The 20508-nt window shown below is 39.7% G+C and overlaps 1 protein-coding gene across 1 annotated transcript in view; it reads right to left on the bottom strand.

Moving 5' to 3' along the window:
- Positions 1-20508, bottom strand: part of ALCAM (activated leukocyte cell adhesion molecule) — a 116104-nt gene that overhangs the window by 21705 nt on the left and 73891 nt on the right. The window contains exons 2-7 of the mRNA XM_027883239.1: positions 13980-14080; positions 10993-11212; positions 7026-7090; positions 6533-6620; positions 5519-5701; positions 691-818 (exon numbers count right to left, since the gene is read on the bottom strand). Of these exons, the coding sequence (XP_027739040.1) occupies positions 691-818; positions 5519-5701; positions 6533-6620; positions 7026-7090; positions 10993-11212; positions 13980-14080 (785 nt within the window). The remainder of the gene's footprint in view (positions 1-690; positions 819-5518; positions 5702-6532; positions 6621-7025; positions 7091-10992; positions 11213-13979; positions 14081-20508) is intronic.

Raw genomic sequence — 20508 nt, 5'->3', positions numbered from 1 at the left:
TACTGCAGTAGAAACAAGTAAGGGATATAAAATAGGAGCAAGAAGCAGGACACGGGAAGCAGGGCCAGAAGTCTTGGAATATAAAGCCACATCTGTCTGTGGATTTCACCAATACTAAGAAGATTAATGGTAACAAAGCTTTTATTTTTCTCAGTCTGCTTCTTACACATTTGACAGATTTGTTCTCCTGTGCTGTCACACACATTAGTTTTTGTGGTTTTATGCCACCAAACAATTCATTAACTGAAGAAAAGAAATTGCACAAAGATTCATATAGGAAAGTCCAAAAAACAGCTGAGTTAATTTCCTGTACTTTTCACTGCTGGATTTTTGTTACGACAACAGATGAGATGGTTTTCTTCAAGATGCTGAACTGCTGTAATCAAAGCTGTTTATTAAAGTATATAATGATGGGAAATGAAGCCTTGTAATTTTTAGTAGGTCTAACTTCTAAAAAATTCAGGTTGGGCTGTGGGGAAGGAGGGACTATTTTTCAAAAATATTTTGCCCATTGAGGTGAGGCGTTCTCAGAGTCTGATATAATGGCCAATGTCTGTCGTTAGTGTTTGTCGCATTGAATTCCTTCCTTCATTTGTTATAAAATCACGTATACACTGACATGTAGCAATGTCTGTAGGAAGGGATGATACAGAATATTTCACTATGCACTGACAGCAAGGCAGGACTTACTGGAATGTAAAACAGGAACTCCTGTGGAGGAGGGTTGCCATTTCCTGAGCACTTCAGAGTGATGTTATCGCCTTCTTTAATGGTCCTACTTTGTGACAGCACTTGAATAGTCACCTTCTCTGTTGGATCTGCGAAAATAATGTACACATTTAATAGCTTCTGCATAATCCACACAGCAACACGATGCATATGATATTCATGGCCGAAGAGAACGCAATTTTATCATCCTGCAGGAGAAGATATTAGCATATGTAGATCTTTTTATAAAAGAACTTGAAGTTAATCTTTCTATATTCTTGCCGATTAAGTGCAAAGAAGTCATATGAAATAAAATTCATTTTTCCTCACCAAAATACCTGTAACTGAAACAGCAATGATTACAACCATGTCATGTGCTTAAAAGCAAAGGAAGCCCTGATTAGTATGAACCACTTCATGGTGTGATTTCATTATGAGGGATTAACTTGTCCTCTGTGAAGTTCCCTGTTTGGAGGACTGCAGCAATCAGAAAAACAACTGAAGCTCTCAATGCCTTGTATTAGTACTAGATAATAGCCTTCTGGCATTAAAAAGAAAGAAATATGAACCAAGCGACTATGTGCAGACTATTCTATATGCTGATCACTACAGGCTTTCAGAAAGATGAATTTGGTGAACATAATAGGACCCTTAACATAGTCAACAGAACAGTAAATGTAACGTTCTTCTGTCATGTTCAGTGAAGTTGAACTATAACTTATGTTTTACTTTTGCAATTTTTTTTTGAGGCAAAGATGGAGTATTTTTAACAGATGCTATTCTTTCTAAGTAGAGGCCTAAATATAATTTTTCTAAAACAAAGTAAAGTGAACAAAATTAAAGAAAACAATATGGGCAGATAACTCTCGCTGTGTTAATTTTACAGCATAAATAAAATTCCATCAAAGATGCCAGTCTTGCATTAAGATACAGTACAGTGCACCTTATCAGACACTATAAAAATCTACACATCCGAGAAACCCTCGCCTGACAGGTGATTTTGTGTGTTTAGTGAAGCATGTGCTCTACAGCCCTTCCAACCCTTAAGGCATTTATCATGTCTGTGTTCTGCTACAGGATTTCTCAATAACAGGAGCTGCATTCGATTGTGGCCTTTTGGAGTGAGAGCCCTAACAGAGGAAAGCATCTCACCCCTCCTCACAGAAGGAGGGACAGTTTGTTTCAACAAGCCACATTCTCCTTCCTTCACATGCAATTGCCTCGGCTCCCTTCCACAGCCAACCAACCTTCCACCTCAGTACTTTCAGAGCTGAAGCAAAACTTCACCTGCTTAGAAAACGGAATTCCAACATTGCTGCTGGAATGGAATAGAACAGATGCAATGAAACAGCTGGCCAGGAATGACATGCACACCTCTTGGTGGCTGCTGGGCCAAAAAACTCAGTTTCAGGGGCTGCTACAAAACTTGTCTCTCCTTCTGTCAAGTTTACGCTACGGTGACCAAATGTCAGAAGTTATCATAAAGGATGTCTAGATATATCCTGGAATTGCTTAGGCTTTGTCTCAAGACTAAAAAGGAAGGAATTTTATAAAGAGTAAGACATTAGAATTTAATATTGGAACAAGTTTTTCCCACAGAGACAAACAGCACTGGATTAAAAACGGACACAGTTTAACAACGGTGACATTCTTGCAAACCACCAATCTTTCCTGTAGGAGGATCTTACACTTCTACCTAATGCAACCAACCAGGAGCAAATTTTTAATTTAGTTCTCCAAACTGGAAAAAAAATAAATCTATAGAAGTAAATACCAAAAGACTAATTAAACTGTTCTCTAAGGTGAAGAGGTCATTCTTCTGAGGAAGATTCAACCTGATGACAGTAAGAGAAAGTGTCTAGTGCAATACTGAGTGCTGCTTGGCAGAGTAATGTGCTCTCCTGCTTTCACTAATATACAGGAGCAGCCTGGTGAAGATTTATCTTGCCTCTCAGTGGCACATATTGCTGATTGGCCCATTTTACCTGCTGCTTCTGCAAACCCAAGAGTCTGCTTTCTACAAGAGCAAAATTCTAGGAGCCAGCATCAAAAGGCAGTTATTTAGCAAATGAATGCTGCTATCCCAGACCTGCCGCCCTCACTGTGCAATTTCAAGGAAAACACCAATGCTGGAAGCTCTAATCTGTTATGGAAAGCAGTTTATCCATTCCAAGACAGACACTTTAACAACAAGGCACAACTGGAAAGTCTGCCTGAATAACATTATCTTTTTACACTGATTAATGCTGAGGACAACCCAACATGACTGGAGCCTAGATAATTAGACATGTGAGATACTATCTAGCTGTCCAGCTTCAAGAGTTCTCCTGTAGTACTCATGTTACTTTTGGTAGCTTCCTTGCTGCAGCTGCAAACCAGAGCTGGTCACTGCTGTTAGCCAAGCTAAATTAACCTATTCCAAGTAGCATCCACCTCAGCAGGAGCTAATTCACTCTTCTTCTCATATTAAGTTACAGTGGCTGGCTGCTTCCAGGATGTCAACTAGCTATTAAAGACTTGAGTACTAAACTCTGCACTAATCCAAACTTAAAGATAAAATAAAAACCCAAATCTAACAGTAAAACATTTTCTCAGATCTTGACTGAATAGGGGTATCTTTAAGAAAATCTTGGGTAGGCATAGTTTTAAGCATGCTCTCCCCATTTATTTAGGATAAATGACTAAGTTGCAAGGAATGAACAGAAGGTCTTTGTGATTTTGTTCTACTTGCTTTAGAGATGCAGAACATGAGAGTTTTGCAGTTAATCTAAAAAAAAAAAAAAAAAGGCCGAAAGACTTCCATTTCTTAAGAGTTGGAGTCTGCTAGTTTTTTTCATCTGCATTATATTTGACTCATTAAAAAATTCACATTTATGGAGAAAGAAACTAATTAGGATCACTGAACTAAATTAAAAATTAAAAACAAATCAGACATCTCATTATCATCAACTAACAGCAATCACAAAACTCAACTGTTGAAGCCTGGACATCTATTAACAAAGAATTTCCAAATTTATTTGAAGATGCGTTTAAGTAGAGTAAGGAACTAAAGTTACAGCACATGAAAATACTCAGAAAATTGTGTAACCCCATACTCTAAAGCCAAAGTTCATACTTGACGCCTCTCTACTACTGAAGGGTGTGCCAGCCTCCCACTACTCGCTAATTAGCAGCACACTGGAGGAAATAATTAAATTTTGTGTTACCAGAGCAGGATTAGAAGAGCTAGTCTAGCAAGCATTAAATCTTTAACACAGAGGGCACATTATATGTACCCAGTGACTTTCCTGCAGGTGTGCAGCCTTTTTCCCCTTCATATTGGGCAGTTCTTACTTGCAACTGCAGGTAGCATATGCATCACAAAAATGTGCAAGAGCCTCACCCTCAAGCCGGTGAAGTACCCTAATGCATGAAAATGGTGGGGAAATGAGGACAGGTTTACTTTCCTTTTACTTTACGGCAAAACCAAAAAAATAAGAAATGCCTCTAGTTTTAAAGTGGCGGAATAGCTGTCTGCGGGCTTGAAATGTCAATGGTATTTCCATGGGTAACAACTGCTGTCCCAGAGGTTTTCTTCTCCATTAGTTCTGCTGGCTGTCATTCTGGAGAAACAGCTAGTGAAAAGACAACCTTCATTTAGTCTGGCACCTGCAGATGAAACCAAAGCCCAACTGCTCTAAGGTTAGGTTTTATTTGACCGAGGTCAAAATTGACACCCTACACTGTGGCTCATGAGACTTTACAGGTAAAAGAGAACTAACTATCCTCTAGCTAGAACATAGCATGCCACTTCCAGCCTTTGGCTTTTGTTTTCAAGGCAGTGGAGCACATACGCTACCTGGAGAATCCAATGCCTTACTTGTTTTCTTTGTATTCAACTCGATTACAGGGTTGTCCTACAATGTATACTAAGACCCTATTAGATGCTGGACTGTATACTTAGACCATATCATCCCCAAAACAGGGACTTCTCTTTTGTAAGATGAGGATTAGCCAAAGTGTGCAATGGGGTAACACTTGATTGGACATACTTCATTTATCTCCTGTTCCTCTGCATCCTTCTCTGATCTGCTGACTCTGATCTGCTCCTTCAGAAGTGTCATTTTACAAGACTTTGAAAAGCCTCTTCCCCTTGTCTCTAAGTGCTGCCACCCCTTCTGACCTTTCCTTGCCAACGGTCTGTTTTGTTTATTTAAAAGAGATTTATGATGTCCACATACATCAGTAGCACAGTAAGAAAGCTGGTTTAGAACTCAGTCCCATTAGAAACAATTGTTTACACAAATTCTCTACTTAAAAGTAAACCACTATTCAAAGTATACATTTTAAATGTAAAAATCAGAATCTTATAGCTGTAGAGAAGCATTTTGTTCAAGTTAGACAGCCAGCATTAACTGTTTGGTGCTAACTCTGCAAAGATAAGAAACATCTGAATTTACTAAAAACTGTACTCTGTGTTTCCAGCATATTTCAGGGGTCACAAAGAGTCACTGTAATCAACCAGTATAACTTCTCCTAAAGTTCTCAAAATCCCATTTCACTGTAACTTTTTATCGTTACTACCTTCATCTTGTCAATGAAATGCTGATATTCAGTATTCCACTGTTAGAAAAAAAGAAATCTCAGGTAAATCTGAAGATGATAAAAATTACACAGACAATGTACTCAGACCTCCTTGATGCAAATCAACTTTGAAGAAACCATTTTAACAGCCAAGCAGTAACTGTCTCTTTGTAAACCTTTTCTGACTTTGCTTTCCCCCACCCCAAGGTAGACTTCGTACAGCAGTAGATGCTTTTTAGTAACTTACAGTGAACATCAAAGACAATTGGTTCAGACTGTATTGTTTTCTGGCCAGATGGTCCATAATAAGTCACAATGCAAGAAAACTTGGCATCTGCATCTTCCTTTGTTGGCATGTACTGAAGAGATGATGTCACGGTGAAGAGTCCAGTTGATTTGTCCACAATCTTCTGCAAATTTATAACCACAACTAAAAAGGAAATAATATTTTGGTGTCACACAGACAGAACTTGCAACCTTTCTCCTACGTTTTGTTTCCAGCTCTGTATCTGTGATTAGGCTGCAAACATGCAAGCAACATGGCACATTACCCAAGAGACTGTACAAAGTTTTCCTCTAGTACTGCCTCTGAGTTATACCAGGAATATTTTATCAACAACATACTCCTAACATGCTGAACATTTTAAATCCAATCCAAACAAAAAACTAATTGTCAACTGTGTGGTTTTTTTTTTTTTAATATAAATCACAGCTGAATTTGTAAGACATAAAGAAGGTTTTAAAAATGATGTCAGAAAACGTAGGATCATATTTATATCTTAATCCTTTAAGCACTCTCTAGTTTATGGAAGATAAAATATTGTGGTCTAATGAGTCTGTCAAATTCAAAGTTGAAAAAAAAGCTGTTCTTAAATATCCTGTAAAATAAATACCTGTATAAGATGATGATCTACATGGTCCAAAACAGAGTATTGGACAGGTGTAAAATTGAGACAGTTAATACCTTACAGAAAGTTGGAAATTAGATACAGGTTTCCACTATTGTTTTGCAATAGCGTTAAGAAAAATAACCCTCCTCCCCACAATGTGGTTTTAAAACTCGAACTGAAAAAGATTATATGACGTAGCTTGGGTACTCAGAAAAGCCTAAATTTTCCTTCCAACTAACGTCTTTCCACATGAGCAGTTTTTCTCAAAGGAAGAATACATTACAATAAAGCAAAGCAACTCTTTTAAACAGAGTTCTTCATGCATTCACCCATCTGAGGATTCAGGGACACCGGCCATTACCAAAACGTACCATCTTCCACGGGCTGCAGAATTCTCCCGTTTTTGTACCATGTAACATTGCCTTCAGGATAACTATCTCTTGCAACGCACTCCCCAAGCTGAAAAACAGACAGGAATTAGTCACTGTTTTTCTCCACCAGGTTTTAACATTTTTACTTATGCTGCTTTGGGTAAAAATTTCTAGAAAGTTCAAATGCTCCAACCACTTTTTTTAAATAGGATAAATCCAATCAGCGAGGCTTAGGTACAATTTGGAGGAAGGTGGTGGGTCTAAGATCAGGACAGCCTGTTCACAGAATCAGGCAGGGATAAATACTACTGATAAATAATACTGGGGCAAGGGAACTGCTCTGTGCTCAACCTGGCTGGAGACTATGATCTCTCACAGGCCAGTGTGTGTGTGTGCACACACACCCTCTCTGAGCCATCACCTCTCTCTGGACTGTAAAGAGACTTCAGGCAGCCATCAGGAACATAACTTTGAGGGAGAACACTGCTCTTACCATTTGTAGCTTCTCTGTTTCTAAGAGGTCTGCTTGATGTAAGATTTCTGGTTGAGAGGGTTGTTCTAAAACATAAATAGGATAAAAGCGCTGGTGAAGGGAGAACAAACAGCTGTTCGAAAAATGCAAAATTACTAAAAGATATGTGGACTTTGAGAGTAAAAGAATAATCTGGCCTGATACAGTCTTAGCTACGTTTTCCCATTAAAAGAAGAAAAAGTGAGGTACTTCTATCTCAATACTAGCAAATGGATTGAAAAGAATAAACTATCACCCTAAAATGTTTCATACCTTCCATAATAAATTCCATGTATTCCGGTGATACATATTTTAGCCAGACAGACTAGTTCAGCACCCAGGAGGAGAGAACCTGATCCTATCTATCAATTTACATGATACACATGCTGGAGAAGGAGCCAGTAGTACAGAAACTATAGCAACAAAAAAGCAGCTTTTCTGCAGATATTAGTGTAGCTGAGCTGTCACATTACAAAGGAATAAATTCAACCTAATCCTTCTTCTAATGTTTATTTTTCCTAACTGGAATGATTACATTTAAGAAATTCAGATGGTAGAGAGAAGTGTAATTATTTTAACTGATTCTGAGTTAGTTATGACTCTCTTAAAAGAAGAAACCACAACACTTTTTCCTCAGTGCCAGCATGTATTCTTATTTACTTTTATTATGGTAGATGGACCTCTTAGCTTGCTGAAGTGGAGGATCTATCAGTGTTTCCATCATAAAAGACTACTTTCTAGAGACTATATAACTTGTCGGTTACAATAGTTTGGCCTGAAGCCTGGAATGCAAATTTTTATCTCCAAAAGAGACAGTTTCCCCCACAATTTTAAAAGAAGAAGAGTGGAGGGGGAAAAACATAAATCAATGTTTATACAGTTGAGGAAAGCCTCTACACCCTAGCTATACTACTTAAATAAGCATACTTTTACAGACTGAAACATTCTTAATGATGTCAGCTTACAGAACCCTTTTCCCTAATCAAGTTCTGTATGAAATGCTGTACGTATGTCAGTAATCTTGCTATCTTGCCAAAATCTCTACACACACTGATGAAGTTACTAACATGCAGGCATGCTGCTCCTGCTATTACAGAGACAGTAAACCTGTATGTTTTCACAATAATCCATTTTCTTTTTGTGCATGTGCGATTTGTATGCACACAAATGCACAGATATTCTTCACTTGGATGACTACACCAGGACAAAACAAAAACGGCTCAAAAAGAAAATGAAAGGCAATAAAAGCTATTCATCTGACATTTTCAAACAACTTTGCTCATGGCAAAAAAACCCCAAAATCAAACAAAAGAAACAGTCACAGCTATACACTAAACCCATCATATTTTCTTCAGATGGCTAATAAAGATTTTTTTTGAGAGAGAGATACACGTATGTTTATTTCTCTTTTCTGTAAGAACCTGCCAAGAACAAAACATTTTCATGTCAATTCAAGCAAATATGGCTTTTACAAGACCATTAACAGGCCGCCTGGTTCAGATTGTCAGGTCCCATAAACAGCCTTGCAGTTGGCTGCCTGTTACAGTCACCAGCTGATCAAGCCATGACACCTTCCCCCACCTGAGCTTTCTTCCTTTCATCTCTCATCTCCTCTTGCACTTGTTTGAGAAGACCCTCTTTTTGGTGCTTCGGACGCCCCTGCCCTGCAATGATCCTAACGAGAGAAAGGGACCCCTTGCTCCGTGGCCACTGTGTGGGGCTCTCCCTGGTTTGAGTGCTCTGATAACTGAGCAGATGCTCCAGTTGGGAGGCCTCTACCTGCTCTCTGAGAGCAGCCTCCGAGAGGAAATGCCTGCTGCCACATCCTCACAGCCGCTGCACCAGCACCAGGATAATTCACTATAACAGACTTACTTGGCATTTACCAGCTCAGCGTCTGAAGCGAGGAAAAAATTTAAACTTGGCAGCAGCAGAGCCCACTTTGGTGGGTTTGCAACTTCAGCACACTGCTTATCTCTAGGCTTAAGAGCTTGCCAGAGTACTTTGCAGCTCTATACAGGCCTTATAATAGAGGGGAAAAGAGTTCATCTCCTGCAAAAGCCAAGCATCAGTGCAGCAGGACTCACATCCTCTGGGCTGCTCTGCTTTGGAAACTGGCCATTTAATTCCAGAAAAAAAGATGCTGACAGGATCCATCTGGAAAGCTGGTAGCGCTTGTTTGAGTAGTCCAATGAGTGAGACTAGCAGGTGGTACCTGCACAATGAGCCATTTCAGCTCGTTAGTTCTGAGTTAATCAGGTAGCACAGCTGAGGACATAACAAGCTCCAGCAAAACCCAGCATCAGTCATGACTTCTGGGATGCAGCTGAGTTTCAGGTGCACAAAGTTTTGGTGTGTGAGGGTCACATTGCTGCAGGCTAGCTCTGTACCTGCGGTTCAATGAATTAGAAGCTCCACTGGTTAAATAAATGAAGCTTGCCAGCTACTCTTAACTGTTTTGCAATTAAAGCAAGCAACCAGGCAACGCAAAAACTTAAAAAAACAGGCTCAAGGAAATTAAATGCAAACAAAAGTTAGGAGAACCACAAATAAAGCTGTGAACTCTAAATGAAAAAAATGCAAAGGTAATTTTTCTTGCAGCACTAAGTTGGCCATATTACACATGTGGCATCCTCACTTCTCACCTAACTTAGTAAATAGAAGCTCTCTCTATTAGTATTAATGCATACAATAAACTAGACAAGCTGTGCTCCATGGCTGAGCTAGAATTGTGTTAATACTTAGTACAGTGCACAGTAATTCAAGCAGTTAGCATTTCATTTCACTATATACCACTGTCTCATCTACATATTTACTACTGTGTGATAAGTAAACATGATAATTCTTTATCATTTCCTCTGGAGCACTGTGCTTACTATGTGCGCTCTGAGCACACTCCTCCCAGTTGTCATTAATTAGATTGTTCTTGCAGTCAAATTGAAAGTGAAACAAGGGAAAGGAATTACTGTTGGCTCCTAATCTTGCTTCAAACTCATTTATGCCACTGACAGACTCCTGCCTAGACACCATTGATGACTCCCTGACAGAAGCATAAGTCTGCCTTTCCAAAGCATGTATGTGTTTTTCAGAGTGCGATTTCTTTGAAACTGCCCATCCCTGCAGTCAGCCTGTTCCCACAACAGATACTTACTTTGATTGTGTAAATCTGCATCTCAAGAGCAACAAAGGCCAAAAAAAAAAAAGTCATACGAAAACATGAGGCTAAGGAAGGTAAGACACTGCGTCCCTAAAACGTCATAATGGACACCTCCACAGGCTGAGTCATGGCAGTTCTCTCTCAGAGCATGGTAGGGTTTATTTAGGGCTGGGTATCTCCACAGCCCCACTGCAAGGCTGGTGTGCAGTGCTAACCCCAGCGTTCTGAGGCACAGCCCTGCTCGGAGCTCACACAGGAACATGAACTGCAGACTGGTATTCCTCCTGGTAGTTAAGCAGGGGACAAACTAAGCTTTTGGGGCTAGTGGCTCATTTTCCAGTCTCTTGCCCTCTCCCTCACGGTTCATACTGTTGCATACTAGCTGCTCAGAGCCGCTTTAAACCTCTCCCCTGAACTAATCCTACAGACCGCACACAGTTAATGTTTCCCTCCTGCAGAAAAATTTGCTCGGAGAACAAATGGAAAATAATCAATGCTAATTTTACATTTTTCATTTCCAAGGCCAAATGACATCACATAAGTGAGTCATTATCAAAGCCTAAAATTCTCTTTGAGCCAGCACTTATCATGAATAAACTGCAAGTGCAGGCAGTCCTGTTACATAAATGCCACCAGTAGATTATATTTTTGAAAGCTGCAGAAATTTGCTAGTCTTAGTAATTCACTCAGCCAAACTTACTTTCTCATCTTTAATATTTGCCTTAAAGTTTCTGTAATTTATGATTCAAATGCTGATGAATGTTAATGGCAGTAACAACTAGATTTACTTACTGAAAACTTTGACTATCGTCGGCTCTTCGGAAACGTCGTCTTCTGTAACTAGCATACATACAAATCTCTTTTCATCACTGATTCTTGCATTCTTGATGGATAACGTGTAGTTTTCTGAGAGACTCAACCTGTCCTTGTAGTCTGGTACATCATCATACTGTACACTTTTTTTTGTTGATGATCTGAAGGCAATAAATACTGGAGATCCATTTGGCATTTCCTATAATAAAAGGATAAACACCTCTATTTTGCATAAACACTCATTTAGAAGTTCCTGAAGATTTGCAATTGGTACAAACCTGTAATGTTAAAAAAAAATAAAAACCTGAAAACTGTATCAGATTGCTTCTTTCCTGATTAATTTTTGCTTTTCACAGAAGAAATTCAGTGTAGTCTGAGAGCTACTTTAAGAATTCCACGGTACACATTGAGAATATCATTAGTAAAAAGAATTTCAATCCTTTGGCTTAATCTCAGCACAGCAAAGGGCTTTCTCTGATAAAGGCTAGTGTTTTTGGCACTACTTGCCTCTGCCTGCACGAAAAAGTATTTGAAATAGAAGCATGTGTGAGCTAGGCTCAAAAGCTTCAGTTGCCTTTTTTTTTCCATTATTGTTTTACATATTCATATTGTTTGTCTGGGATATTCAGACTTCATTCTAAATGCAGGATTTAATCAGGCATAACTGCCTATTTTATTCTAAATTAGTTTTTAGCTTTTTTCCCTCTTTGTTTTTAAAGGACTCGAGAGCTTGTAGCATGGGACTATACATGCAATCAAATATTGTTATTTTGCCTGTCAGTATAATTTGCAAAGTATCATTTTCTAGACATCCTCCTTATATTAATCAGTATGCAGTTGCCATCCTAAGAAGGAATACAAAGTACACAACCTTGTACAAACTTCCCATATAAAAAATTTATTGTATGAAGGGCAAAGTTACAGGGGCAGTTCTAGGGGATTTGATTCCCTCCTCCTTACACAAACACATGCACAGAGCAGGGAGGGACATTATCTGCCTTTATTTAAAGTGAGGTGAAACACTGACTCTATCTTTACATTCAGTATTGTGCTGAGGGCTGGAAAAGGTTTTCATTCCCTTTTATCCCTTACACCTTGCAGCACTGATGTTAGTACTGTTCCCAGCACAATACCTCAATTTGACTGCAGAGCCCACAAAAGCATGATGATGCTGTGACAAGAGATGAATGATGTCAGAGCAGGGCAGAGAGCAGGAGGCATCACCAAGTTGAATTCCCTTACAGTCTTTCTCCCTCTCCTGCTTTTAAACTCTTGGATTTGTCTAGATGTCTGTCATACAGGAAAGAAAACATTGCATTGAACTCAATACACAAGAATTTGCCTGTCAAGGGCAAATGAACCCTTAACTCTGGAAATGCACCCAACGCAAGCACATCCAGGTAGACACTGAAGCGAGCCAACACCTTCTCCTGCCAGGGTGCAAGTCTCCCAGGGCTCTGACCAGGAACTCAAATTGCTCGTCCCAAGCCAGAAGAGGAGAAAACAGAGTTCCTCCTTCTTCCAGTGAAATAATCACCTGACCAAAAAAGCCTAATCCAACCCTCCTCTCCCCTAGGACAAGCAATGCCAGGCTGTGAGCTGCCCTGGGAGAATGGGTATCACTTCCACTTGGTTGTGTGGGTTTGTGGCAACAATTTCATACAACAGCAACTTCGACAGGCTTTTTTTGTATAGGTTTTGTGTCCCTTTCCATTTAGAAGAAGTTGTAACATCTCCATTTACCGCTTGGTACTTGTCCAACATAGGCAACCTATATGCAATGGAAAGAGATAATGCATTTCTTTTTCTCAGAATATCCTTGCATCTTCATGGAGATGGACTTGTGTTTTCCCAAAAAAAGTTGGCAGACTAAAAGATACATTGCAAAACGTAGGCACTCCATCTTCTGACTGCTCATATGAAACAGTTTTACTGTCCCTTTTTGGGGAAACATTCTCCAGACTTCTGACTTCATTTCCCCAATGTGCTTGCAGGAAAAGAACTATTCAATGGATGGGGGCTGCAAAAGCTGCAAACCTGAAGGTATAAAGGAAGTAGCCAGGGGGAACAGGACACAGCCCCCAGTGGCAGATCATTCTGCTGTAAAATAGGCTGATGGATGCCATTTGCAAAGAGAGAGAGAACTACATAATATTTAAATCCAGTGTCAAACTAGAAATCATCTATTACTGTAGGTAACATTTTGTTTGAGCACAAGAGGTGATTTAGGTGAACTTCACAGAAGACGGAAAACCAGTTGTCTCGATGTCAGTCTGAGAAACAAAAGGGTTTTGGTATCCCAGCATTTTTATCCACATATGCTTCCAAGCTTCATTTGACTTTGATATGCTGATTCTCCTTTCAACCTGCGATCACATACAGGAGAAGCTCATCCTGCAGTGTTCCTACTGCAGGCTGACCAAGACATGAAGAGAGCACCCACGTTTTTGCCTCTGTTCTCTGCCAGAAACAGCAGAGTGAAACCACCAGCAATTCTACTAAGGTCAGCTCTGCTCTCTTCTTCGCTGTGCATGAAACAAAACGAAGCATGAAACAGTTCCGAGTGACTGTCAGATCAACCAAATGCAGGGACAGTGCTTTCCCAGGGACAAAGCAGGCTCTGCTTCAGGCAGCCTACTTCAAAAGTATTTAAATGTACACCGATGGCTCTGTCAAGCAAGCGAGACACCAACTGGGTAACATGCCAGAGCTCTAATACAGCTTGGCAGAGAACTCTTGAATAATTATTTCTCTTGAACAATGAGATTAATTCCTCAAACCTCTAATCTGTGCTTGGCAGAAATTATACAGTTTGGAATCTTGAAGTCTTACAAACACAGGAATAAATGCCTTCATATCTGAGGCAGAAATCCTCTCGTTTGGAATCTTGTAATCTCACACACATAAAAAAAAATACACATCATCTTGTAACAGCTCTAATAAATATAAAGATAAGCTATACTTACATATTTCCATTTTCCAAACATAAGACCTTCTGGTACTTCTAGAGGACAAGGCATAATTATAGTATCTCCATATATTGCATTTACTGTGTACAATCCCAGAGCTAGAGGAGAAACAGAAAGAGAAGAAACAATTTTAAGTGTCTTCTTGAATTCCCATACGCTTGCTAATGTCTAGTTCACAGCAGTTACACAGAGCAGCACCACCTTCTTTGCAAATGTTTATTTTCCAGCATGTAGGATTTATCCTCAAACCCCTAACAAAACAGGATTCCTGTCACTAAATTTGTTAAGAAAGCATTACAACCGTTCCAGACCCATGTTTCCTGCTGTAGTCAACGGGAACCAAGTGGATTTCCAAACAGGATTGCACCCACTCAACCAGGTGAATACATTCAGTACAGTTGCTATCCACAGCTATTGTCTCAAACGTAAAAACTTGAAAAGGGAAGTCCCTAAACCTTTATTTTCTTCATCTGAAAAGGCAGACACATCTGCCTGGAAAAGTTACATTGCAATGCAATATTTTGAGGAGGTCAGCAGAGAAATGATAATTTGACTGCTGCACTACATTAAAAACTTAGAATAAGGAAGAAAGAAAAGAGAATGATGATATTAAAATGTTGTGTTCCCTAAAAGCTGGGGGGAAAAAACCCTAGTCTGCACATTTAAATTTTGGAAAAATGAAGTGAAATGCTTCCATGAATTATTTAAGAACAGCTTTTTTGGAAACTTCAGCACAATGTTATTGTGCTAATGCATATAAATTTACAGAATAAAACCGACCCACTTACTTTCATTGTCCAAAATATGTGAATTGAACAAAAACAACAGACCCTAAAGTGATGAAATGTTAAAAAGCAAGGAAGTTTAAAGGGGAAGATGTTACAATTTGATGCATTTGCTGCAACACAACTTAGCTTTGCTCCTATTCTCTATATTTGCCTCTTGCTTTCTGCTCCTTATACTAGAAAGAGGTTTTGCCTCTAGAGCTTGCCCAGTGTCACTGAGAGAGCCTGCTGGCTGCCTGCTCTCACTTGTACATCTGCAACTTGTCAGGGTTTTCTGCTCAGTGACTCGGGATCTCCCCCTTTGCTTTCCCTTCATTTGCAACCGTAGCTTTGAAATCAAGGGCTTGCTGCCAAAGCAGCTTTGTTTACGAAAAAGCAGTAGGATGCTGGTGATGTAGCCAGGTGTTCCTGAGGTGAAACAACCAGTCCTTCTGGAAAGATTAATTTTTCTGGAGATTAAGCCCCCCTTCTTTCTGCAGCTGGAGAAAAAAGCCTGTTCCCCTGTGCCCCTAAAGACCCGAGTCATAGACCCCTTTGCTTTTCCCAAGTCCTGAGGCAGCTGCTGGGAAGACCTGATGATTCTATCGAGTGCATATAGGCACTCTATTGGGAGGTTTTCCAAGGAATTTGCTTTTTGTTTTACACAAAATGATGTCTTTTCAAGGAGCCAAACGCTGAGTTCCTTGCCTGCGATTTAAACTAGAAAGACTCCAGAGCATTTTTCTCATGTGAGGACTTCAGGGCTTACTGTTAGCATCAGCTTGTAGCTATCATTTGTATCACAGTGATGAATGAGGCTGTGGCTTGTGCTGTGTTGTATTGCACGAAGAAATAGTATTGCAAAATCCTTCCTTAGAGATGCTACAACCTGGATGGCATCACATGTTTAAGGCAGAAGAAAGCAGGCAAGCAGGCCTCAGCTCAATGGACTAAAGGAATGCAGGAGATAACAGGCACCACTACCTGCATTTATGTTAAAATTTCTTTCCTTCCCACTGCCCCTTTTCAACAAAGGAACTGCTAATCTTCTGATTATGTTATATAATTAGTCAAAAACACACTCTAGGTGCATTTTTCACAGTATAAGGAGTGAATGGTCTAATTTGCTATATGGTTCACAGAGACCAGCTCTTTTCTAAATGACAATAATAGTCGGTCCACTAGATGGTGCTGGGTAAGAGCAGTCTGTGAAAATGAAACAAAAATTTTTAAAGAAATCAGATAGCTTCAATTTCATGGAAATAGGACCAATGTTTTACAAAAAATCAAACTATAAATGGACTTCAAAGCTGAAACAAAATTCTCCGTTGGCCCTTTCTAGCAATCATCCTCCTTCTGATCACCAGGAGGAGAGCAGCACAACTTTGGCTTTGCAAGTTGAATCCTAATTTTCACTTCTGCTTGAGCTACAAAAAAACTGTCCTTTTTTGGTTCCTCTCTCCCATGAGTGAAAAATTACAACAGACTTGCAAATATATATTCAGTTAGTTAGTTGGTTATACCTGTTCAAATTCCAGTTAAGTGTCATTAGGTAATCTGAAATTCTGTAATGGTATTTTGCATCACATGGAAAACAAAAACTGCTCCTCTTACTATGAGATATTCTCTGAGGAATATCTGGGGAAATATTCCCTGTCATTAGAGGAAAACAAAATAGTCCCCCATGATCTGTAAAACTGTTCAAGGTAGCAAGTATGTACTACCAAAGACTCAACAAACAGCCTCTCACCATGGTGAATGAAACTGTTTCTGGAAAGGATTTACATTTATAGCATTCAGAGCAGGTAACTGACGAATGGCCTGATAGAGGGAAAGACTGGCCTTTGACTTTTCAACTGAAAAGCATTTCTTAAGATGAACAAACCACCACAAAATCCTGACTTGCCATAAATTCTGCCTCCACTAAAATCATACAGGTTTCTAAGAATTTGCTAACACGGAACCAGAAAGGCACAGGTTTTACTTAAAAGACAAAGAAACAGTCCTTACAAGAATATAAGAGGTCCTGCTGCAAAATTTTCTCATCCCACTTTTGTGGCAACAAATCTAGGACATTCAAGGACTGCAAACTTTCCCTGCAAGAACTGCAGTAATTTCCGCAAAACAACCCTACTAACCTATACATTTAAGAAATGAAAAAAAAGCACCTCAACAGAACTGGGAATTCTCTCTATTGCTGTTGGACATACTTGAAAAAAAAGTGGGACGAAAAAGAGAAGAAAATGATTGTTTATTGATTTGACAGTGCTTACCATAGACCATCGTATTCTGAGACCTCTTTACATAGTTTCCAGCCCTTTCTAAGAAAAAGAAAATAAAAGCAGGATCTACAAATACATAACAAATCGCTCTGTGCCCTAACATGACACGGGGTCAATGTCAGGGCCCTCTTTTCTCATTAACTGCAGGAGGACGCAAAGGGAACAACAGTACGAGACGTCACCAGACATCAGGCCCTGCCTTGCTCTATTTCTGATGTACCTTTCTGTAGCTAATAAGAGCTCAGCCAGCTTCCTTACACAGTTTTCAGATGCTGCCTTATAAAACTGAGCCAGTGCTGTTAATAACACCACTAATTCAGAGGCAGGATCTTGTCCCACATACAAGAGAAGCTGTACTTGCTAGGTCTAAATTACGCCTATATATAACATTTATCCAACTCCCTTTCCTTCCACTTCTTTACATACAGGTTTGAGCAGGCTGAGGTTTACCTCATTCCACTCTCTTTGATCCAGTGCTAAAGAAACTCTGAGCCAGATTAAACCTTTCCACACAGGTTCAAACATGGGAAGAAAGCAGCAGCATGAGGTATGACAGCTCAGAGAAAGATCCCAGCAGGACGCTGCTAAATTGAGATGACATTAGCTATTGATGCTTTTAATGAGAGTGCTTTCCATGCCCCCATGGCAGGGCTAACTGTCATCCTTCTTTATCCCCCTCTCTGCCTGTTTCAGAAGGGAAGAACCAAACAGTACTCACACATTTGAGTGACTGAACAAAAAGTCATGAAGAGAAGCTTAAAGGCAGAGGAGGTGCAACATGTTGTTAGTTTAGATCCTTACCAAGAGTACCTGAGGCAGGTCATACTTTAGATTAATTATTATTTTTAAATCAACAGGTTCATATATGAAGAATGGATAGAAGGTGAGTATCTAAAAATCAGGAAGTTGGTATTTCTCCAAGGAAATAACAAAAGCTGTAGGGAGTGTGTGGAAAGTAGCCACGTTTTCCACATCTACCTTCCTTTTGCAACACTGAAACTTCTTGCCACAAACACATATTTTAAGTGCTTAGGAGTCATATTTTTGTGACAAATGTAAAACAGAACAAGGGCTGTTCAAACACCCTTAAGATGCAAGAGCCATGTGAGACTATGAATCTGTATCTGAAAACTGACTAGCAGAGGTACTGCCTGAGACTGATTTTCACTGGCCTGCTCAGCTGCCACACAGTACAGCCTAATTCCAGTGTTTTAGTAGGCACTGGAAATCTGGGGAGCTGAACCTCCCTCCGTATCTTGGAGTCCACTGATTTAAATGATGTTTTATATTTACAAAGATGTCTGGTATTTTCCTTTTGCACTGAATCTTTTACTGCTGATGCTTCTGCTCTGGCTGGTTCAGCAGTGATGCTTTTTATTACACTTTCTGGACCCAAGGAGCAAGGTTTCATTACTAGAGAACAGCAGGATATATTTGCTGCTATGGTTCTTCGCAGCAATCAGCAGCATCGAGCAGAAGAGGTCAATTAGCAGCTTCTGGAATGGAAGTGTCCAAGCTCAAGAGCTATTATGTCTATTTAGCACCTACTTCAGAAGCTGTAGTTAACTACTTCAGAAAGTTTAAATTAGGACTAGCCCTCCAGATCTTTACTTGAGGCATTAGCCTTCTCTTTTTTTTTCCAGAGAGCTCAGACTAGCCTGTACGAAATATAATACGAGAGGATAAAAAGCTCTGTCTCATGAAATAAGTATTTAATTAAGTTGCTTGCTATCATCTTTGAACTAGCAACTGGTGGATTTTTCTTTCTGCCCTCCACTTCCTAGGGGCATTTCAACTATGTGGGCATAAACATAGGTCCTATGGAGCATCCACTTAGGTACATCACTAGCTATTTTCAACTCAGTGTCTACCAACACCCCTTCCCAAGGATCTTCTCTCCAGAGCTTCCTTCCATGCTGCATGGAAGCCGGACTCTTCAGGTAGGAGTCGGCTTTAACTATTCTTTCTCCTCCCCTTTTCCTAGCCTGGCAAAAAGTCACCTTTTTCAAGAAGCCATTTAGCAGACCCTCAGGACTTTCATAGTAGTGATAAAGAGAAGATCATATACAGCAAACCATGCCATGGAGCTCATACTTCCCCATCTAGGCCTGGCAAAGTCAGCTGAAAAACAAGGCAAAACCTGTATGAATATAATGGGTTTTTAATAATCCTTTCTGCTGAGCCACAACAGTCAGAGAGCCAGACATTGCCCAGCCTTGAGTCTGCAACAGAAGCCCACCTGCATTTTCTCAACAAGCTCATCCTTGTGATCCAGCTTGCTCTACTGAGCATCCTCTTTCATATGAGCTACAACAGGCAGTCTACTGCACAGCTCACAGTGGTCATTCATCTTCTGACACAGCCAGAAAACACAGGATACACTTCAGGATGTCAAAAGACTGGTTAAAGCAAGTGAAAAAAAAGGGCTTGTGTTATCAAAACTCATGCATTTGGCAACCTCTATTTCATCTCGGTGGCTATGATCATTCCTCGTTTCATATGCTGGGCATCAAAAAAGGGAAGCAGGGCAAACACTTCCAAGAAAATTCAAACACTGATTATCTTCACCATACAAATATGATTAAAAACAAAGGTGTGTGTGTTTGTTGATATGTTATCTGATACGGGTTATATAAGCAATATATTGTTTCTTATCTCTACGTGTTTGAATACTGAAACAAAGCCACACAGTGGGTGACTACAACATCAAAAGGACTATTAGTTACAAAAGAGTCATCGATACTATCCAAGAGGGAAAATAATTGCAAATAAACATATCCACCAGTTTAACGTACCAAACACTTTTAAAGCAACATAACAGAACTTGCTGAAGGGTTTCTTATACTTTATCACAGTATTCCTTCAATTAGTTTTAACCCTGAATTATATTAGAGCCCAGGCAATTTTAACACCAAAGGGAAAAAATCCTTTATCATTTTATAAGCACTGATGAAACGGACAGCAATTACCCTTTGGAATCATCACTGCTCATTGAGCTCTTTGAAGACGTGAAGTAACTTACACATTCGTGACTGTTCATGGTTTGTTTGGGAGTTTTTTGGGGGTTTGTTTGTTTATTTTCTTTGGGAAGTGGAGGGCGGGGGTGGGGAGGAAAGGGAGATCCAACTCAAAAAAACGTTGTGGCTCTGGAAGATGTTGAGTTTCTTTTGACAGGCTTGTCAGATAAACACCTACTTAACTCCAAAGACACAAGTAGCCAAACCCACATAAACAGGAGCACACGCTTATGTGCTTAACACTGATTTTGGAAAGTACTCAGGCAGAGTAAGATGCGGTTTGGCATCCAGCAACATCAAGGCATCAGGGAGTACACATCAGGAAACAGGCAGTGTATTTAAAGCTAAAAAGATACCGAAAATGACAGAGAGTAGGCATTAAGTGCCAGCAGAATTCAGCTATCATCGCCGTACATGAAGCATTAGGTGAGTTTAAAACAGAGTTTTTCTTTATGAATGAGGA

Source organism: Empidonax traillii, unplaced genomic scaffold (genome assembly GCF_003031625.1).
Source record: "Empidonax traillii isolate 1590-97213 ecotype Southwest subspecies unplaced genomic scaffold, ASM303162v1 scaffold121:size1714817, whole genome shotgun sequence".
In the NCBI taxonomy this organism is placed as follows: Eukaryota; Metazoa; Chordata; class Aves; order Passeriformes; family Tyrannidae; genus Empidonax; species Empidonax traillii.
This window is presented reverse-complemented; position numbering and strand designations above follow the sequence as displayed.